Genomic DNA, 20,864 nt, shown 5'->3' on the forward strand with positions numbered 1-20,864 from the left:
AGGAAAGTCACATTGTACCTGCAGTGTTTTAAAAACAGCAGCATGTAAATTGAATTAGTTATAAGCATTCCTGTGGGGGCACAGTGGGCTGGATTTCAAAAGAGTTTTCTAGGCTTGAGGATGTGCTGCATGGGGCGCCTCGGGTTTTGACTACAGATTCTCAAGATGCTGCTCTTTAGTTTAGGGATAAAACGCAACGTCTGGAAATAGATTTTTACATCCTTACTTGCCAATCACGCCTGTTCAAGTGCCGCTCTATCACCACCTACTGAAAGAAGTAAACTTTTTTTTTTTTGCATCTTTTAGGTTTGAAAAAAAAAAAAATTGAACTCAAGTGTTTTTGCTTGCTGCGGGTTAACTATGAACATATTATCTTCTTTCATGTTTCAATCCAAATTAAAGGATTAATAGGTTCCTTTTTTAATTGTTTTAATGTATCAAATTATTTTAGACATACGTCTGATAAAACAGTTTTTTTTTCATCAACATTCAGCAATTTAAGTCATTACAATCAGACTCTTATGGAGTTCAAGGATGTAATCTCTTTCATGGCGAATTAAGCTTTTGTATTATATTTTCCACCTTGCTGCATTTCATTAAAAGTCAATTCACTTAATTTAGAGTGACACTGCTTATCTGCACACCTAAAAACAAACACTTAAGCATCCAACCATACCTCAGGTTCATCTCAGTGCTGATAGAAATGAGAGCCTTCATTTGCAATAGCGCTTCAGGAATTTCACACCAAAGTTAGAACCCAGGAAAGTGAAGCAGAGTTTTTTTTTCTGGCGTTCTTTTGGGCTTGGTGCGTGCATACAGTATCTTCTATGTTTGAGCAGTGTCGGTTTGCTCATCAGTGGGCTCCGTGCTCCTGTCTATCACAGCCTCAGCCTGGCAGAAATACTGTTATTTGCAAATTGAGTGGGTGGCTTTGATTTTCCCGTTGGCTTGAGGAAAGCAGCGGGGTACCAGAGGGAATGTTTACTTAGCACTGTGCCACAACTGTGATGATCAGCACCTTAACAAAAGCAACTCCATATGCTCAGTCTGGACCTATTTAACAGATAAACCCGCAGCACACCTGACAACTACATCACAATCACACTTAAAATTTCTCTTGTAAACTGTGACAACTTTGCACAATTTTATATTCCATGTAGCCTATCATCTCATTAATACATGCAGCATCTTTGAGCGGGTCAGCTATTTTTAGCTTTCATAACTGTGCTTTATTTATACTCCTTTCAGATCACAAAAAAGTACTTTGTAGATCATTACAAACACCGAACAAATCAGGAGCAACAAATGTGAGATGAAGCATGCAGATTAAAGCAAGAATCATAACAGGGAGGCTATGAAGAATATTAAAGTTTGCTCTTTCAAAGCATGTCTATAAAATGGATAATCAGAGTCTTAAAAAGACCTATAAAGCCACATTATCACTTCTAAAACCAGCTTACAAGTGTGTAAATGCGAGTGTCAGAGTGACATGACCTTTTTTTGTGGTGCTTTTTTGCACCTCTTTTAGCTCTTTTGTGCCATTCACTCTGCTCACTTTAACAATGGTAATAACTGACCCACCAGGGTGCCCCGTTTTTTTTTTTATACGGGGCTCAAACTGACTGGCCCGATGAGGGGAGAGTAATTCTGTCAGTCGGGAATGGAGGGAGAGGAGGACGGCTCAGGATGACAGGAGGTTAAATGGGAAAGAAATGGGAAGGTTGAGAAAAGGAGTATGGAGGGCCGTGACACTGTGCAAGTGGGAGAAGGAGGTGTGTTAACAGGGGGAGAGGGGAGGCTCTCTTGGTCGACAGGTGAACACGGTGGAGGCGGTTGCAGTGGGAGGACTGCGGCGTGCTCCGCGTGGATGAATGAGTTACCTACCAGCTGCTTTATGCTCATGTAATGTTTCCATACAAGAGCTGTTTTGACCTCCTCTTGGGTATTGTCACGGATCTACAAGCAGGAAGAGGCAAAGAGCATAAGCGTGTGTGTGTGTGTGTGTTTGTGTGTGTGTGTGTGTGTGTGTGTGTGTGTGTGTGTGTGTGTGTGTGTGTGTGTGTGTGTGTGTGTGTGTGTGTGTGTGTGTGTGTGTGTGTGTGTGTGTGTGTGTGCGCGTGCGTGTACGCAGGGACGACTTCGTGGTCGGCGGTCACGGCTGCTTGCCCGTTCTGTTTTAGCCGTGTCTGTGCTGCACCAGCCGCTCTGTTGGACAGCATGTACTCTGCAGCGCAAGTCCAGAAAAGAGCAGCCGAGCAGAATGACACCGGCCTCAGCAGCCTGCCAAACATCTATGTGGAAGGAAGGAAGGATGCACTAAAATATACGGGACACGGCTCAATGTATGCGTGCTCACAAGAGAGGACAGAGAGGCCAAAATGAATGCACACAGTTTCACATAGATAAAAACAAACAAATACAGACGATCCACGCCATGCAGTGTTGAGCTGCAGACTTAATACCCACCATGTTTTCCACATCAACCAAGCCAATTCCCTGAAATACAAAGACAGTATAGAGAAGGAAAGTAATAGGTACAATAACCCTGAGAATCAGAGGGTTGTTGCCATTAACCAGCAAGGTATAAAACTGTCCATTTTATATTGTTTCCTCGACTTGGCGATTCTGAGCTGTTAAGTTGAAGCTGTCGCAGGCCAATCTTCCTGATGTGTCATTTAGCCACACTCAGTTTATGTTTTTCCCGTCTGTGTTGAACATTAAAACAAATCTATTTTTAATTCCAATCTGTTGTTCATTGTATATATTGATATCTGTTTTTAAATTAAATTTGACGTTGAAGTGTATGAAATTAGTGAGAGTGAACATGAGTAGTATTTTTGTATTTCTGCATTTAACCACATCCACTTGGAATTTCTGAGCAGTAACAAACCAGAGCTAAGAGAAGAAAGACGTCCCTTTTTCCACACAGGCTTTAGTGAGAGAACAGATTTCTCTGTGGTCATAATAATCTTTAAAGACCTAAACTTTGGTCTCTTTACATCCTCTCAGGAAGATTCAGGGAAACACAAAGTCACATCACTGTCTCCAGTTTTAAATGCAGCCAACAATTCTGATGAGGTGACCGATCATAGTAAATCACCAGAAGAAGTTCACCTAAATAAAGACTAATCGTGGCATTTGGCATGAGGTCTGACGTCTGGTTGTCTTCCACTCCCAAGGCTCGGGTTGATGCCCAAACTCACCCTGCCCATGTGTCAAAGTGCTCTCGGACATGACATTGAAACCCAAGTTGCTTCCAATAGTGTGCAAGCATCTTGCATAGCAGCTGTCACACGCTGCTGTCTGATTGAGGGATTGAGGGATTGAAAAATGCTCTCTACAGGTGAGGTACATCTACCATTATATCCATTTGGTGCAGGGATGTGCCCCAATCTGGTCGAAGCCGAGTGGCAAACAGCCACAGAGCTCTTTCACGTTTGAGACCCGCTGATAGGAGCTCATTGAACTGTCTGTGTCTGGCCGCAAAGCACAATGACCTTGTGTAAGTTTGATCATCAGATTCCAGCAGTTATAGACAAGGACAGAAAACATAATCTGCTGCCAACACAGTCCTTTGTCACTTCAATTGATTCCCAGTGCCCCAGATAATAAGGTGACCAGGTGATGAAGCCCACAGCCGGGACTGACTGAACCCGCTGTAAATATGTATGTGTGGGTTTACTGACCTTCAGGGTCATCAGCTGAGAAAACAGCCTGGAGCTTCCTCTTCATTTATTCATTTCAAGCTCAATTTTCACACAAAGGAAGGCTGCAGTTTTTCAAGTGGAAGATGACAAATTAAATTACATGCACTAAAGAACACTAACAGTTAAGAAGTATGAATTGATTATTAACACAAGGATTTTAAATTTTTTTCCCCCTGTTATTATTTGACAGCCGAGACTTAACCACACTGCTATTTTTGGACATTAATGTTTCATGTTTTGAAAATGCAATACTTAGTTTGAAAGTTGTGGAAAAAGATTCGATTGGGGTTTAGTTTACATACTTGATTAAATATTGCCCTCTTTTTTTTCCTTTCTGCTACAGTACATGCCTCTAACCCATTTAGCTTTTATCCTACAATCTTCCAATCCTATCTCTCTCTCTCTCGCTCTCTCTCTCTCTCTCTCTCTCTCTCTCTCTCTCTCTCTCTCTCTCTCTCTCTCTCTCTCTCTCTTTCATCTCTATTTAACAGCGTGGCAGATCAGATCCCACCACCTGATTTGAATGTGCTTTGTGAACAGGATTTTTAATGAATAGAAAGGCATTTATGAATATCTCCACACTAAGCAGATGTGTCAGGAATCAGGGTCACGGTCCCGGCCCCAAGCGGGTGCACACCAGCAGGCGGTGAGTGGTAAACTGGGAGCTGGCCCGATGCCCTCATAAAGAATCAAAGGTACAGCTCGAACAGTGTTGCACAAAGGCAATGCCTCACAGACTGCATTTGTGTTCCCATGCCAACTGGCACCACCGTTGCACACAAAGCAGCAGGTTCATGCGGACCCTCAGAGGCCCCGGTGCTTTTATTGTAGAATTAACATCAACATTAGTATATGGACAAATGGGGAACATACATTTTTACACTGGCTGTGGCCTGAACACACACACACACACACACACACACACACACACACACACACACACACACACACACACACACACACACACACACACACACACACACACACACACACACACACACACACACACACACACACACACACACACACACACACACACCTGTGCTCACATCACAAGCCCTCAGCCACGCTCCCCAGCTCCTCCACCACAAGAGACCTGTCTAAGTGACAACAATTAGCCCGCTCAGTTCAAGCTAATTGAAGTCATTTACATAATACATGTGCGCAAATCACAATTCATCTGTGGACAATTTGAGCAGGTCTTTGTCATATTGCCACAACCTGATGTTAAAGCGCACCCATCCAGCCTCCCCAAACCGCAGCCATCACCTTGATAAATGAACCACAAAGCAAGGCACTGATTTCAAACAAAGCTTATCACTCCCACTGAGACATGCTCCACTCTGTGTGTGTGTGTGTGTGTGTGTGTGTGTGTGTGTGTGTGTGTGTGTGTGTGTGTGTGTGTGTGTGTGTGTGTGTGTGTGTGTGTGTGTGTGTGTGTGTGTGTGTGTGTGTGTGTGTGTGCGTGCGTGCGTGCGTGTGTGTGTGTGTGTGTTTTTAATGAAAATATGGATTACATTAGCCAACATAGACAGATGCACACATTGTCAAAACTGTGTTTACCATCCGTCCCATTATGCATGCAATTACTCAGAGGCTGAAAACAAGCAGCCTCATTTGTGTGATGCTAAGCTGCGGAGGCTGAGGAGATCTCATGCTTTATTAGCCTGTTGTTTGGGAGCTGCTTTTTGACAGGAAGCTGGGCGATAAATTAAATAGATGGCTTGATAAAAAGCTTGCTGTGCAGAATTCTTTACGCTGGATTTTTGAGAAATCATGCTGCCATAGCTCATAACAGATGATCTGTTCCCTGGTTGATTTATGAAATCAATTTGTCTTGTTATCAGCAGCCAGGCTTTGTGAGATAACATCACAGCGCGCGCATTTCAACTTGGGGTTAGATGGAGACAAGGGTTGATGTGTGTGTGTGTGTGTGTGTGTGTGTGTGTGTGTGTGTGTGTGTGTGTGTGTGTGTGTGTGTGTGTGTGTGTGTGTGTGTGTGTGTGTGTGTGTGTGTGTGTGTGTGTGTGTGTGTGTGCGCGCCCGTGGGTGTGTGCGTGCCCGTGTGTGTGTGTGCTAAATAATAGACATACCAAAAATAACAATCAGTCATTCTCAGCATTCATGCCATTGCATCATGCGGTAATGACGCACTAAGTGTTGATTAAATTTGGCAGAGGAATGAAAGCCTTTTCCAAACACTTGCGTGAGAGACTGTCCGTTTGTCTTCTGTCTCGTGTGCTATAATGAAATATTCTCGCCAGCTGCCATAAGGAAATCTGCCCGTGCAGCCAACAGCCAACACCATCTCAGTGTGTCTGGCCCAGCGTGATCCGTTTCAGTTGTTTGCTCGCATGTTGAGGCTGTAAACACCTCCACTTCCACACCAGGCTTTTTCTGCACATACAGACACATATGGTGCATTACTCTGGCATTGTGACAGTTTTGGTGTGAACACTTCTGTTTCAAACCCTCCAAATGTCATTCAAGACTGTTGTCCCCAATGGCCATTGTGTTCAGTCAGTCCCGACAGCTTAGTACACTTCAGACTTTCTCTTCATGCTCCCCCTGTAGAAGCAGAGGGGAAATGCTGTTGTGACATTGCTATCCATCTAGCTTGAGAAAAGGATGATACGAAAAAGAATTAGGTCCCTCGCTCTCCCGTGTATCCCAGTTCAGGAACAGATAAGCAGTTTGTTTTGCCAAAGACGTCAAAGCAAAGAATCAGAAGTGACAGCAGAAGGGATGAGATATTTCAAGATATGTCTTGATGGATGCAGGTTAATCTTAAGCCTGCCAGATGTGTCAAGGATTTCCGAACACCTTACGGAGTAAATCTCACTGTGCCAGTCTTTAATTCTGTTCCTCCTTCCCCCTGTCTTCTGTTCCGTGTCTGCAGTGAAGTTCGAGGATTGCCAACGTAGCAGGGAGGTGGGCTTCATCAGCAGTGACCCCAACTTCCGGGTGGGGCCTGACGGGACGGTGTACGCAGAGCAGGAGGTGGCAAACCTGTCAGAACCCGTTCAGTTCATGGTAACAGCCCGAGGGCTCCATGACCCCCACATCTGGGAGACCACCGTCAAGCTCGCCCTTGCCGGACATCCTCATCCTCTGCTGCTCACAAAGGTAAAACACGGGAGCTCCAAGAATATAAAACTGCCGTTTGGCTTCTGTTTTCTCCAGCCGTCAAATAATGCATGAGCTTCTTGCATGTTTGACGTTACTGGAAACCAGCGGACCTTCAACTCGATCCTTCAAACCCCCCCTATATATATATATATATATATATATATATATATATATATATATATAAATATATCATTAAAAAAAGGATATATTATGAGGTAACACTGGTGCATGCAGTGTCTTCTCTTTTTTTATCCTACTTTTTAACTGTAGCAACAGGTTGTGAAAATGAACGCAGCTGCCACTCAAAGCTCCTTCTGTCTAATCAGCCAACAAATGGCGATAACAGATGCTAGTTTTAGTTTTCAACGTTAGCGACTTGCACGTGTTGAACGTGGCACCCAATTATATTTGATAAAACATATTCTGCCAGGATTTACATTTGATAAGCCGATTATAGTGTGGATTTGTGTCCTGTGAAATGCTATCAGTGTGAGGTTGTTGTTGTTTTTTTTATGAGACGGGCTTCATTTACTTTGGTGCAGCGACTGTCAAAACATGTCTCTGATAAATGTTCTCGGTTTCAGTCGGTTCAGTCACAAGGCATCAGTCACTTTCACAAAAACAAATGATGAGCAAGATGAAAACCTGAGAAGTCCTGTGAAGATGATCAAAATAGAACTTGGTTGCCCTTCTTTCCATGGACACAGTGTTTCCTGCCTTCTCCATCCTGAGATTTTACATATTGTGGTAAAGAAGCTCTGTCAAGTGGAAACATTTACAAACGCTATAAAATTACACAGCCAGGATGCATAAGTACTATTGGAGCTTTGCACTGGCAGGCCATTATCTTCTTTTTTTTTTTTTTTCCCCCAATACTACTTGTTGAACGCTGTAAGGGCTTAATGTTCATTCATGTTTCTTATCATGACAAAAAGCCCAAGATTCATGTTGCAAAAGCAATTGCAGACTGGGGATTACAATTCTGCCCACTCCTGGCAGTGCAATAATGGGGACTGGGTAATAATTGACATTGATTGAGCTAATGTTCCACTCTGGCGGAGTCTGCAAAAGACCAGGTGATGTAGTTTCTGTGTATAATTATGTTCCCCATGCCATTGAACTGCAGGAAGATTCAATAATTGAACAAAAGATAAACGCTTTTCCTTTAATGACATGGAAATGTGAAAATCAGCTTCACCGTACAGTTTGCATTGCAGTGTTTACATGTGTCCCCATCAGTCAGGATAAATGAAGGTACGGCTACAGTAGAATTTAGTTTCAATCGCCCAAGTGAGAAATTGCTGGTATTCCCCGGAGAGAAATTAAAGTTGATGACTGCCCTTACAAGAGAAAAAAAGATGTAATTATTTAATACAGTATGTGTAATAAGAGCGAACAGAAAAGTAGGTGAAGGAATTCATATGTCAGCGTAAAAGACGTGCAGAACATTTTGGCTGGTGATTAACAAATGTTGGTAGTTTTAATTTAATTGTGTTACTTTTTTAATACTCCACAATGGACTCGTATCATTTGAACTGTGTAAACTCAGTAGAAATATTGAGTGACAAACTCTCCTCAGCTGAAAATTTGCCGTGACTATTAGTCTGTCCTTGGTGACATCCGTTGAAGTGCCGGATTCCTCAGTCCTCTTGACTTTCGGCATTGTGCGCTCTCCTGACATGAGCGCTTATTTAAAAGTGCAACAATCAAGATTTGGATGGCAGTGAGTGTGTCCACAAAGAGTTTGGTGTGAGAGTGACCCGTTGCAGTGTTAAATGGCACCGCGGCAGGCTCTGTGGGCGAGGTGGCGTTGGCCAGTGTGCTATCGCGCTCCTTCAGGCAGGAAGTTTGCTCAAATGAGCAAGTGGAGAAACACGCAAAGTTTAACAGGAAAGCATAATTACTGCATCATTGTTACCACAAGCACCTACGCAAGAATTTATGTAACAAGTCCGCAGGAACTTTGGCAGCTCTCAGTCTGTACTGAGCTCAAGAGCCGCATGTTCAGCCTCCATTCTGCAATTTCTGCATTCAGCGTTTCTTATACATTTCATTGTTCAAAAGGGTGTCCATGATCGATTCCTTTAGTGGCGTTTCAGGTCACCACACAGTTGTATGAGCCTTGTTTCATTTCACCAAAAATAGTGTTCATATTTTTAGACGTTTTTTGCATGGAGATGTTGTTTTTAGACAAATCTTGGAAACAAGTGTTGCAATGCAAAATTGGTGGTACACCTTTATTAATTTCACTGTTGATGTGATCTTCTTTAACCTTTTTGTTGATCTGTTGAATGTTAATTGTGCTGCTTGTATCTTGTAAGTACACAAATATGTGGATGGGGCTTTGGGAGTGCTTGTATTGATTGTTGGTTAAACTATTGAACTTAAGGTTTCAGGTTCTCTTGACTGTTTCACTGTTGTATTCAGATTACTGTCTGTCAGTGTCACGTAATTTGCATGTTCTCGCTGTGCTTTTCAAAAGCCAAAGACAAGAAAAATGCAAGCAGCTGCAGATCTGGAGCCACTTGTGGCTCTTTAGTCATTCTGTCGTGGCTCACTGAACCTTTCAGAAAATTACTTAAATAAACAATTTAACTCATTTTTAGCTTATTTACACAGTAATTGTCACAAGGAGTCTCAGCGCTTGGCTAAAAGGGGCTTTTAAAAAAATTGCGAAAATGGGAAAAATAGTTCAAATCACCATAAAAAGAGAAAAATGCTGAAACAGCTTAAAAAAATAAACTAGAAATACTATAGAAAAATCTCAGAGAAAATCTCAAATGACAAAATTGTTCAAAAAAACCCAAACAAATACTAAAAAGAATCAGATCCAGAAACAGCTGGAAATGTAATGAAACGTCGGTCCTGCTATTGCAATGTGCCATCAGTAACGGATCCGTTCCCTGAAACATGTTTAATCGTCTTACTTTGCTTCTGTTTCGATTAAATGTCAGGGCTTTTTTTTTTTTTTTTTTAAACAAAACAATTTCCCCACTTTTATGAAATGGTTCTCATCTCACCTCCCCCCCCCCCCCCCCCCCACCACTTTGGTGAATAGGATTAGAAACCAGTAGAGATGCAAACACAAATGCCAGAATTGTGTACAGTTTAGTGCCACAGCTTCAAAAGGCTCCCGAGAACCAAAGTCAAAGCTTATCTGTGAGTTATCGTTGCACTGTTTATGAACTGTGTGGCCCATTTTCCTTTTCCAGCTCACTAAACACACAGCGAGACAAGTAGCTGTTATCTGAGCCCATCGCTTTGTTCTCAAAGTCAATAGTTATTTAAAAAAAAAAAAAAAGAGGATATCATAATGGGTGCCGTCTAACCGCAACGTATCTCTGTCTAATAAACATGGCAAAGAATATAAACAGCTTGAGGATATCCTCCTTTTCCCAGTGGTGATTAAAAGACAGACACCTCAAATAGCGGCTCGTTTTGTTCACTAGTGCTCTGTGAAGACATGAATAATACCAAGAGGGAGGTGCTGTACTGTAATAAAATGTGTCGCGGGTTCATCTCCACTTGCTCAACTGGCCCCAGCACGGAATATTCTGCAGCTTCCTTCTCGTGCGATGCTCGCTTTGTTGTACAGCACCAGTGAGAGAAACCTGATTTGCTTTTAATAACTGGCTCACCATCTCAATGCTCTGTTTCAGAAGCAGACATTAGCATACTTGGAATGTGCCCCACTAGCTTATTTCAGCATTAGATTTTCCAGTGTACAATATCATAGCAATTGAAGTGTAGAGCATATTTGGCCTGAAAGCCCTTTCTGCTGTGTTTATGTACTCAGGCTATCACAGCTCACACAGGTAGGGCCTCTCGTTGAGTGCTCTCCAACTCGTACTGATTTCATGGCACGTTGGTTTGCCTTCTCCACCAGCTTACAGCCCATCAGTTATGCACCACTGGATCTGTAGTCGACTGGTTCCTGGAACGGGTTTTAGTGCTTATTTCATTTGCATTTTTACCACGTTTTCCCCAGACAGCCTCACCTGTTCAAGGTAGATTAGAGCAAAGGCCGGAACCAGGTCGGAACGGAGTACCCCAGGGTCTGCCGGTCATTGTAAAGCGGCAGCGGCAAGGTTAGATGGTTGCCTTTAAGCTATGTGCTTTAACTTTGTGATTATAGCCTGATTATGTTGACAGACTGCACAGTGAGGCTGGGAAGTCTCAACAGGCAAAAAAAAAAGAAACAGCGATTTCAGTGGGTTTTGTTTTTGTGAAAGAGAATGTAGATTTATGTGATTAAATGCATGGTTTTTTGGGAGAGTTTTGCACCACTCATGGGAGAACAATTTTTTTTTTTTCTTCGTGAAATGTAGCACTCTGATCTTTTTTTAATTGTTAAAGTGAACCGGCAAAGGAAACTGCTGACATACAGACATGATAATAAAAATCAAAAGGCCTTCATCGAATGTTTTCATGAGCCACTCTGAACAGAGATTGGGCAATGAGCACACATGCTTATTGTATTATTCTGCCTGTTTGTCAGACTGATAACCTCCAGATGTCAGTTTCAGGGCTTGGGGACCTCGGGCCAGAAGAATGCCCCGGCAATGCTCGGGTTGGCTGCGAGCAGAGAGCTGCCAGCTGGCCCTGCCTGCCTTTGGGGTTCAGGAGCCCCCGGCACATCAGGGACACACTAACTCACTCCTTGTCATGTAGTCGAGCACACACACACACACACACACACACAGATCCACAGACAAATGTGCCTGCACATATGTTCGTGCATTATTTTTTTACACACTTGTACATGTGCACACACACTTGCATCAAGGCCAGCACACATGATTTCCCATATGTGAGCGCAGGCATGACTGAACCCAGCGTGCATGCACATGCTGTGCACATGCTTTTAAACAGACCAACAAAAAAATAAAAAAAAATAAATCCTCTTAAACCCTAATAAGCACCTAGTTTCCTAGGAGCCCACTGAGAGCTTGTTCTAGTTTCCCTTTCTTTTCTTTGTGATTCTGCTCCTGTCATCTGCCATGCTGTTTGAAAGTGGCATGCAGCCACTGTCGCATGCAGCCGCTGTGCTGATATCATCCGCATGCAGACTTACAATAAAGGATGTCTCTGTTTTGTTGTCCTCTCTCTCAAGTTGCTTGACCATCTCCAGTCTTCCAGAGCAACATTGTGGCCTGACCAATCGAATACTTCAACCTTGTTATCATCTGACCTTCATCAGCATTCAGCTCAATGTATAGAGCCTCTATTCATTCGTAGTGTTTTCTTGCAGATAGCTGTGAATTCAGATAAAGACTTTTATCACTGGAGCAGTACACTGGACTCGGCGGAGATGAAGGGAAACTGTGATTTGACATCATATATGTCATAACCGTCCATGTGCACATAAACTGTTGTGATGATTCATTTTCGCTGGCCAGATAGACTGCTCGTCCTCAATTGCATGTTTGTTAGCTTCACCGGCTTTTGTTGGTTTTCCTGTGTTTGTCTCAAATGAGCAGTGGTGGATGCGTGCGTGCATAGCCACAGAAGCAAACACAAATTGACAGACAGAGACTAATTCCACCTGTCGCCCATTGAGGGAACTGGCATGCCCTGCCTCCCCTGCGCCAGTTGGTACCTGTGAGTGTTTTGGATGAGTGGAGCTGTCTTATCTGAGAAACACATCTGGTCCCCTCCGTTCCTCCCTCTGTCCTCCGACCATCCAATCGGCCACCCACAATCCCTTAACGTCCGGCTAAACCCCGGGCTGTAGCCGTCCACAGACCTGCACCGAGCCCAATTCTGTGTGCCTGCGAATGTGCGAGGAGTTTAAAACAAAAGATGGAAAATATTCACCGCATTTACTCGGGTGTAGCTTACAGTCTGCCCCTCTCACAGGCAAAGCAGGTGCATATTGATAGGCTGAAAGTGTGGCCTGCGCTTGGCAAAGGCAGCGTGTCTGCGGTCGCTCGTGCACAGGCGTGTGGCTCTATGGCTGCGCTGTGTGTGTTCCAGGTGGGATGAGAACGGATTTCCACTGCGCTTCAGGTGACAACGGCATGCTGCCAGTGTGTGTGTGTGTGTGTGTGTGTGTGCGTGCGTGCGTGCGTGCGTGCGTGTGTGTGAGAGGCGCAGTGACAACAATAGGATTAGCTGGATTACAGCAATACAACCATCTTACACAGGAGGACACCGTAGAGGATTGGGGGGGGGGACGTTCAGTCTCTTACACACCCCTCTCACCCTTATTTCACCAGGCAAGATGAGTTAAAAAAAACACAATCTTATTTCTGCAGCCGTAGCTTTGGGGGGGTCGGTGCATGGGATATGGGGAGGGCTATATATACACTGTACACCAGAACATTTTGCTCTAAAGGGTGCTCAAAACACTGTGGTCCTGTATTACATTTAGAGACACTGCGTCTTCAAAACTGAGAATAAAACCTGTCTTCTGGTACCGTTCGCTCACAGAACTGCATGGCACGTCCTTTAACCAATGAGTATCTAAAAAGAAGCTAAAAATTCTGATTTATAAAGCCTTGCGCTCGTCCAATTCTCTCTGCGTTTGTCAAAAACCGAATATTAATGGATCAAAACTTTCAGGATTTCCCACAAAGGATTTCAATCTAGCACAAACTGTGTCGTGAAACATTTCATTTTGCTGTGTACAAACCAAAACAAGTCTTGCACTTCTCTCATTATGCTGATATTTTACAGATGATAGGCTTCTGTCACAGTGAATGCAGCCATGTAGCTCAGTATTCTCAAGCGGGAGCCGAGGACTCAAGCAGCCTCAGACGTCCCGCCAAGGGCCTTACGCAATTTGACGCAACTGCATATATTTTGTTTGCTTGTGTTTGTCGTGTTTACCTGTGTCACTCTCCCAAAATTGTTTATTGGCTTTATTGTTAGCCTGACAAACAGATTTTCACTTTCAATTCCAGCAAGGGGCAAACTTGTCATTTTGCAACAACTTATAGATTCATCTCAATACCTGTTGGGGCAAAATATCACTCCTGGAATGATAACATCCAAAACATCAATGAGAGATGTGAATTGATGATACATTTGCCTTTCTTTCTTTTCAGATTGGCATTGAAGAAATGCTGTCAAGAGTGTGGGACTCCCAGCCCAGAGTTATCAAGTTTTCTCGAAGACATCAGAGAGGCTCTTCTTCCAATGGGCTCAGGCGTCAGAAGAGAGACTGGGTCATCCCGCCTATCAATGTGCCTGAAAACTCCAGAGGACCCTTTCCTCACATGCTTGTCAGAGTGAGTGACAACCCGTATCATTTCGACAAATGCCCCCCCCTTTTTTTTCTCCTGATGTTGAATGTCGCGAGCGCGCCAACAAACTTTTATTTAACTTGTCTTTGCAGAGAGAGAAGCTCAGATCCAAACAAAACCAAGGTAGAACTCGTGTATTGTCTCATAGTACTCATTCAGGTCGAGGAAGACAGAGGAGAGGGGAACATACTGTAATATCTCCGACAATCACTGTGAGACCAAGAGACTCAACATTCTGGTATTTTCTATCAAGCACACCCAGCAGGCGAAAAGCACTGCTCTTGTCTCTGATTTAAGTCACGATGCCAGGTGATTTGTCTGCCATGCCTGTGGGTGCAGCAGACAGACAGAAATAATCCCCGCTTGGAAAGCACACAAATATGCACTTCATGCTCTGTCTCAGAAGAATAGCTGTAAGGATTACTCACGAGCGGTCGGCCTCTCTGGGATTGCTGCACCTGTTAATATAGCCGGAGGTCTCATTTTCACATCACAGTGCATCACTTTGTAGATTACAGCTTATTTAAATTGATGATCTTGACATCCATATTGTTCTGAGCTGTGGGATCCCAAACACTTTTGATGAACGTTCATTAAAAAAAATGCTTTTTAAAGCGTGGGCTTCAGTTAAGTTTTGCAGCAAAACAAAGCGGAACGACTTTAATTATTCAAAGGTAATTTGCACATTTCTGTTGTTCTGTGGAAAGAAAAACAACCCCACAGACACGTACATGGATAGTTGCTTGTTAAAAAGGAATAGATGGTCCCTTTACTTCTTTCTGGTACTATTACCTTCATATAAACAGAAATAAAGGTATACATAGAGAATGGAGTCGGACAGAGCAAACCAATAATGCTTCAACTGTATTGGCTGTTATTAAGCTCCGAGTCACATGAACTCTGCAGATTCATCATTCAGACTAATAAAACTATGCATAAACCTGGTTTTATTCAGTATGACTGATTGTAAAATTTGAATAAAACCAAAATAAAGGATTTCCTTCCACATTTAGTGGGTGCAATTAACAGCCTGCCTGTAAACGGTGGAAAATAAAAATATGCCTTAAATTTTCAAGTACTTCCATTTTTTTTTAATCACACCACATATGTGCAACCTTAATTCCCCAAAAAGGTTGGCCCATTTTGCTGAGTTTAAAAAACAGAATGCAATTGCTTGCAAATTCCATAAACTCCATAAAATGGTTTTATAAGAAACCATTAACATTGGATATTGAAAATGAGACATTTTATCAGTTCCTCGATGATGCATTATGAATCTGAGGGCTCATTAGATCTCAAAAAACAGTTGTCACAGGGCCACGCCTGATATTGTAAATTATCACTTCTTCTTGTAACATCTAGCGAGACCATGCATACTCTGCACAGCTCCAGCCAACAGACCAGTGCAGACGGAGAATAACTTTGAACTGAATAACAACCTGCCTATGATCTACAGAGAAGGAAATTTCCGGATGAGATTTGTCCCGAAATGTGTTCTTTCAAGTCCATTCTCCATTTATACTTAAGGAGGTCTGGGGTCCTTCAATTGACTTGTTGAATAATTCATAAATTACAGTTGTGGCTCTAGAAATTGAATCCAAGAAGAAGTAAGGTGGCATTGTGGAGAACAAAGTCCAAAGATTTGTGCTTCAAAGAGAGAGAATTTGTGGCTCAACATAACTCTTCAACAACCCTGAGAAATTCAAAAAGAATGTATTTACATGTATATTATAGAAAACAATTAATTTTGTTCTTGTACTTTCTGCACAATATATTGGTTTGTTAAAATGTTAAATGGTCATATTTCATAAAACAAGTTGTACTTTAATTATTTCCAAGTGGTATCACTCTAATCTAAAGCACTGCTAAACTGTTTAGCTCAACATGTACACAACCACTTCCTAATTACCACCAAGTTTCTCATGGAGGTGTCACCCTCTCATAGCTGTTCACTGCTACTATAATCTCTCCTCACTCGCCACTGCCTCCCTTATCAGTCACCCACACAGACGTGCAGTTTTTTGCTGGCATTTCTCACAAACACACACACACACACACACACACACACACACACACACACACACACACACACACACACACACACACACACACACACACACACACACACACACGGAAAGTCCCATACGCCCATTTGTACAGCAAGGTTTACACTCCCGGATTACGGAAATCGCCTTTCACCAATGTGTCGGCAAGACGGCAGATTTTCCACCAAAGCATGGAAACACTCATCCTCCCAACAACACACACGCACAGCAAGGCAGCAAGGGCCATGACTGTCATGGGAGGCACCAAATTGTGTTGCCCAGCTGGAGAAACGTAGCCTCTTTTATCCTTTTCCATGTGGAGTTTTGGATGTTTTGATTAAACCATGAGAGCCTCCTTTGTGTGTGTGGCCGTGTCAGTGCTGAGGTGGGGTCAGTGTGGGTGAGTGTATGGATTGAATGCAAAGAAACGCACAAACAGACAGAGTATATTATATTTTCATGGTTTGTTTGGGTTTTTTTTTCTTAATGACGATAGCGGTTAAAATGAAAGGACATCCGATACAAGGCATGCATGAGATAAAAATAGTTTTTTATTAAAACACAAAGATTTACTGCATTACAATTTGTACAATAATGCGAGAAATGTAACGATGGCATGCAGTTAAAACAAAATGTAAGAGCATTATAAATGTCACAGGTACATCAGTAGCAAAGACTAACTGTAGCTCTGATGTTCAAAATAAAAGCCTGTAACCATGACCCATCAGCAAATGTCACCTGTTCACTAATTTTTGAAAATACAGGACAATTATAACTTGGAGGGATGCAAACACTGTGTGGCCTGAGTGGGTGTTTAGTGGTAATCTCTCTCTGCTTTACTCAGATGTTTACTTTAAAAATACATTAATCTCGTGTGTTTTTTTGTCTTCGGGTGCTGTGCCTTTAATTACTATGCAGCGGGCGATGCATTTTATCTCACCTGCAGCAGGAATAAGGGGGCATACAAAGAGCAGAGAGGTGGTATATCCCTTGCACCCTGGAAAACAAAGGGAAGAAATGTGCTCTGTGCTGGCCCTCAGCCACTGCACTGTTGAAAGCAGAAAGCGTTGCACCATGGAGGATGTGACTCCTCTGCTCTGTGTGCGTGCGTGTGTGTGTGTGTGTGTGTGTGTGTGTGTGTGTGTGTGTGTGTGTGTGTGTGTGTGTGTGTGTGTGTGTGTGTGTGTGTGTGTGTGTGTGTGTGTGTGTGTGTGTGTGTGTGTGTGTGTGTGTGTGTGTGTCCGTGCCTCTCGTCTCTGCAGCTCTCGATTCTGACAGGCAGCTGAGGAAGGGAGCAGTGGGGATTCCATGCTTTGTCTTGCCGGTCTCAGAAGTGGCCAGGAACAACCTTTAAAGCTTACACACTTCATTTTCAGGACACATTCTGAGCTCTCCTGTGCTGAAAACTCTTTTGAGTTTCCTTTTGTTGTGTTTCAACACTCAGGGTTTTCTCATAAGCAAGTGCGTTGGGGTATTAAAAGGCCAATTAACCTTTAGAGTGTAATTACCTCTTTGTAGCCATCAAATGATGCAAATAATATGCCCAAAGAGGTGTGGGGTGGCTTCGACTTTGATTCTGAGAGAGAGAGAATTGGCAGGATGACATGGACTCCAGTGACATACTAATGTCGCTCTGCTGCAGCAGGATAGTGAATGAAGCTGAGTAACACTGATGGATTCAATTACACCAATAAGGAAAAAGCCCGTGCTCTGATAAGCTTGTGATCCCTGCATCCCCTTGCAGTGGCGTCATGTACGTTCTGTATTTCTATTGTGTTCTTTTTGTTTTCACGCTGCCTCTATTATCGTCATCATCACCATCACAAGCTTCAATGTCACTTCCTTGTTTCAGCTCCCGAGAGCTGCCTCGTCTTCAGAGAGACAAAGGAAAGCGGCTCCCACCCTCTCTCTCACTCACACCCACCAATAGTGTGCACGAGCTCCCTCCACTGTGCGGCGCATTTACCTTGACATGTGCGGTTCAGTCATGAAGAACCACAAATGGGAGCGGCTTTGATGGCATTGATTTACCATTGTGCTCAAACGGAATATGTTTCCGAGCTTTCCCTGTCAAATTATTTGACATGACAGATGTAAGTGCAGTGGAAATGGAGAGGTTGAAAAACGGCAGGAGTTGAATGGATACCAGGGTAGATGACAAGAAGTACCCCTTACGCCAAGCAACTGAACAACGATATGGATGGGGGATGGAAGAGGGAGGGGACAGGCTGATATTGCAAGAAAAAGGAAAGAAAAAATGAAAAAAAAATAGAAAGTCTTTGGAGAGTGCTGTAAATCTGCAGGGCGAAAGAGGCCAACATTAGTTTCAGGCCATTTGTGGCATTCTCATCTCAACCGTCTCCTCCTGCAGCACCTACACTGGGGCCAATGAGGCAAAACTGATGGAAGGCAGTCTGAATATAAGAGAGAATAGATCCTCCTTCCATTTAACCAGGCCACAAACGCTGGCTTCCTCTCTGACCCACAGTTAGAGCAAGGAAATGAACAATGAACTGGAATTAATTGAGAACATTGTGGAAGGCTATTTTAATATTTTGTGATTGTACAAGCCAGGAGAAAGGCTAGAAAGAAGCATTTGCATTCATTGTGCTCTGTCCTCACTGCGTGATTCTGTGCCTTCTCCATGAAGCTGTGGCGCGTACATGCATCCAGGACAAGGATGAGTGTAAACTAGTATTCTGATGCCTATTGTGGTATTGCCAATGGCTAACGTGGGATGAAATATTTTGTCTCACAGTCAGTGACCACCAGTTCCTCGTTTAGTGGCTTCCTATCCAAAGCAACCAGTAGGACAGACAGAAGAACTAATATTTTAAGTGTGCCCGCGGTGAAACGTTAACTTTCTACAGTGTGACGGAGTAAAACTTGTGATCTTATTCACAACCTCATTGCCCCGTTATCCTATGGAGGCCGTACTTATACGTACTGCTCATGTATGGTGTCCTTACTCACTCGCATGTTGTGAGTGCGTGCAAGTGCAATGAACATGAGTTTTTCCGGTTAGAGGATTCCCAGATAGAAGACTTATTATAATAATTTGTAACATTTGAGTGACCTTGGACAATTGGTGATGTATTTATTACACACACAGACACAAAGTATAAAATTGTGAAGGGGAAAGTGGGGGGGGGGGATAAATGTGACATAGTCCAGAACAACTTGTGTGTTGTTTTCATCTTCATTTTTTTACCGATACAATAAATACATTTCTAGGAATTACTTTTGATGAAAAGCTTGGCTGGAAGCTGCATATAACAGCAAATAAAATATTGATATAATGTGTATATTCCGATTCCAGAATTAGATATACAGAGATAGATAGATAGATAGATATACAAGAAATAAACTCAACTTATTACATAACTCCACGGATGAGATTTCACATTTTTTGGGGAGAAAATAAATCCCATACAATGTAGTTTTACATTTCTAATTGATATTCACCATCCCACCCCCACCCCGAAACTGCGCATACACGTTCCACCTGGCTAATGACTGTATCAGTCATATTTAAATCATGTATTTACACCTTTACAGAGACACTTTGAAATCCAATCCTTCAAATCAATAATTCTGAAAACGCATGTAACGTCGCTCTGAGCCCTGCAAACTGAGCATCACTGAATGCATCACTAAAAAACTGTCATTTTTTTGAGCTGCGTTTTAACTTTACGGCTTATTTGCTTTCAGAAATACAGCTACTAATGTTTACCATCATCCTAGGCTACTAAAATGGTACAAATAATTCACTTAACAACATGCTTTTTTTTTTACTTCCCCACTGCGATTTGAAACTAAGTTTAAAATGTAAAACTCACGGAGTCAGTGCATTGTGGGCTGTAGAAGACACGTGCGTCACCCATTCAGGAGGTGAATCCGCAGCCCGAACGCAGCGAAAGTTTCTCACGCACAAAAAGTCCCACGGCGTGTCTGCGTACTCCAAATCCGTACGGAGGCGGTACTCACCTTCTTGCTTATTTATTTATTTTTTCTATTCTATAGAAAGAGTTCAGTCACCTACCAGAACAAAAAAAAACATTTTGACTGCATTCACATTAGTTAAACTTACAGAAATCTGTAGTTTTTATTCATTCCATAGGAATTGAATTATATATCGGGGGTTTTTTTCCCTTTATCACCGTTTCCACCCTTCATGGGCACAGTCCTCAGCAATTGTTGGTTCAAACAAGTTTACATGGAAAAAAATTAGAAAGAAATTATATTTAAGGTAGAATTGACCTTCTCCCCATTATGCAGAACATTTTTAATGAGGATGGTGAGTGTTAAGGCATGTCAGAGTGCTGCACCGACAACACAAGACGACTTCTTACCCCACCTTGGAAACCTGCGCAACTTATTTGTCTGCTATTCTAGCATTTGTCCAACTCCAGCCTCTTTAATGAGAAAATATATGGATAAGTAGTATAAATGGCACATTTCATTTCAAAATGTTACCTGACAGCTTCATCCACTTGTCACGGGTAGTTTGCAGTTTGTATGAAATGGAATTTGAATGAAAAGAAGTAACTTTAGTATGAAAAACCTCTTCCGGGCGAAGCATTCAGCATGTCCAGTGTGGACAAAGGAATGTGTTGTTGTTGTTGCAGCAATTTGTCTTCAAATTCAGATAGTAACCATATTTGGATCACTTCACTACAACAACAAATGTATAATGATATACAATTTAATTTATTGGTCAAATCTACTAGAAATCC

At 42.6% G+C, this 20,864-nt stretch overlaps 1 protein-coding gene across 1 annotated transcript in view; it reads left to right on the forward strand.

Annotated features, from left to right (window-relative positions):
* Positions 1 to 20,864, forward strand: part of cdh4 (cadherin 4, type 1, R-cadherin (retinal)) — a gene marked incomplete at its 3' end in the record, with an annotated part of 230,220 nt that overhangs the window by 142,973 nt on the left and 66,383 nt on the right. Inside the window, exons 4-5 of the mRNA XM_080494878.1 lie at positions 6,607 to 6,833; positions 13,886 to 14,068. Coding sequence (XP_080351004.1) covers positions 6,607 to 6,833; positions 13,886 to 14,068 — 410 coding nt within the window. The remainder of the gene's footprint in view (positions 1 to 6,606; positions 6,834 to 13,885; positions 14,069 to 20,864) is intronic.

The sequence above is a fragment of the Blennius ocellaris genome (genome assembly GCF_963422515.1).
Source record: "Blennius ocellaris genome assembly, chromosome: 4".
NCBI classification, from domain to species: domain Eukaryota; kingdom Metazoa; phylum Chordata; class Actinopteri; order Blenniiformes; family Blenniidae; genus Blennius; species Blennius ocellaris.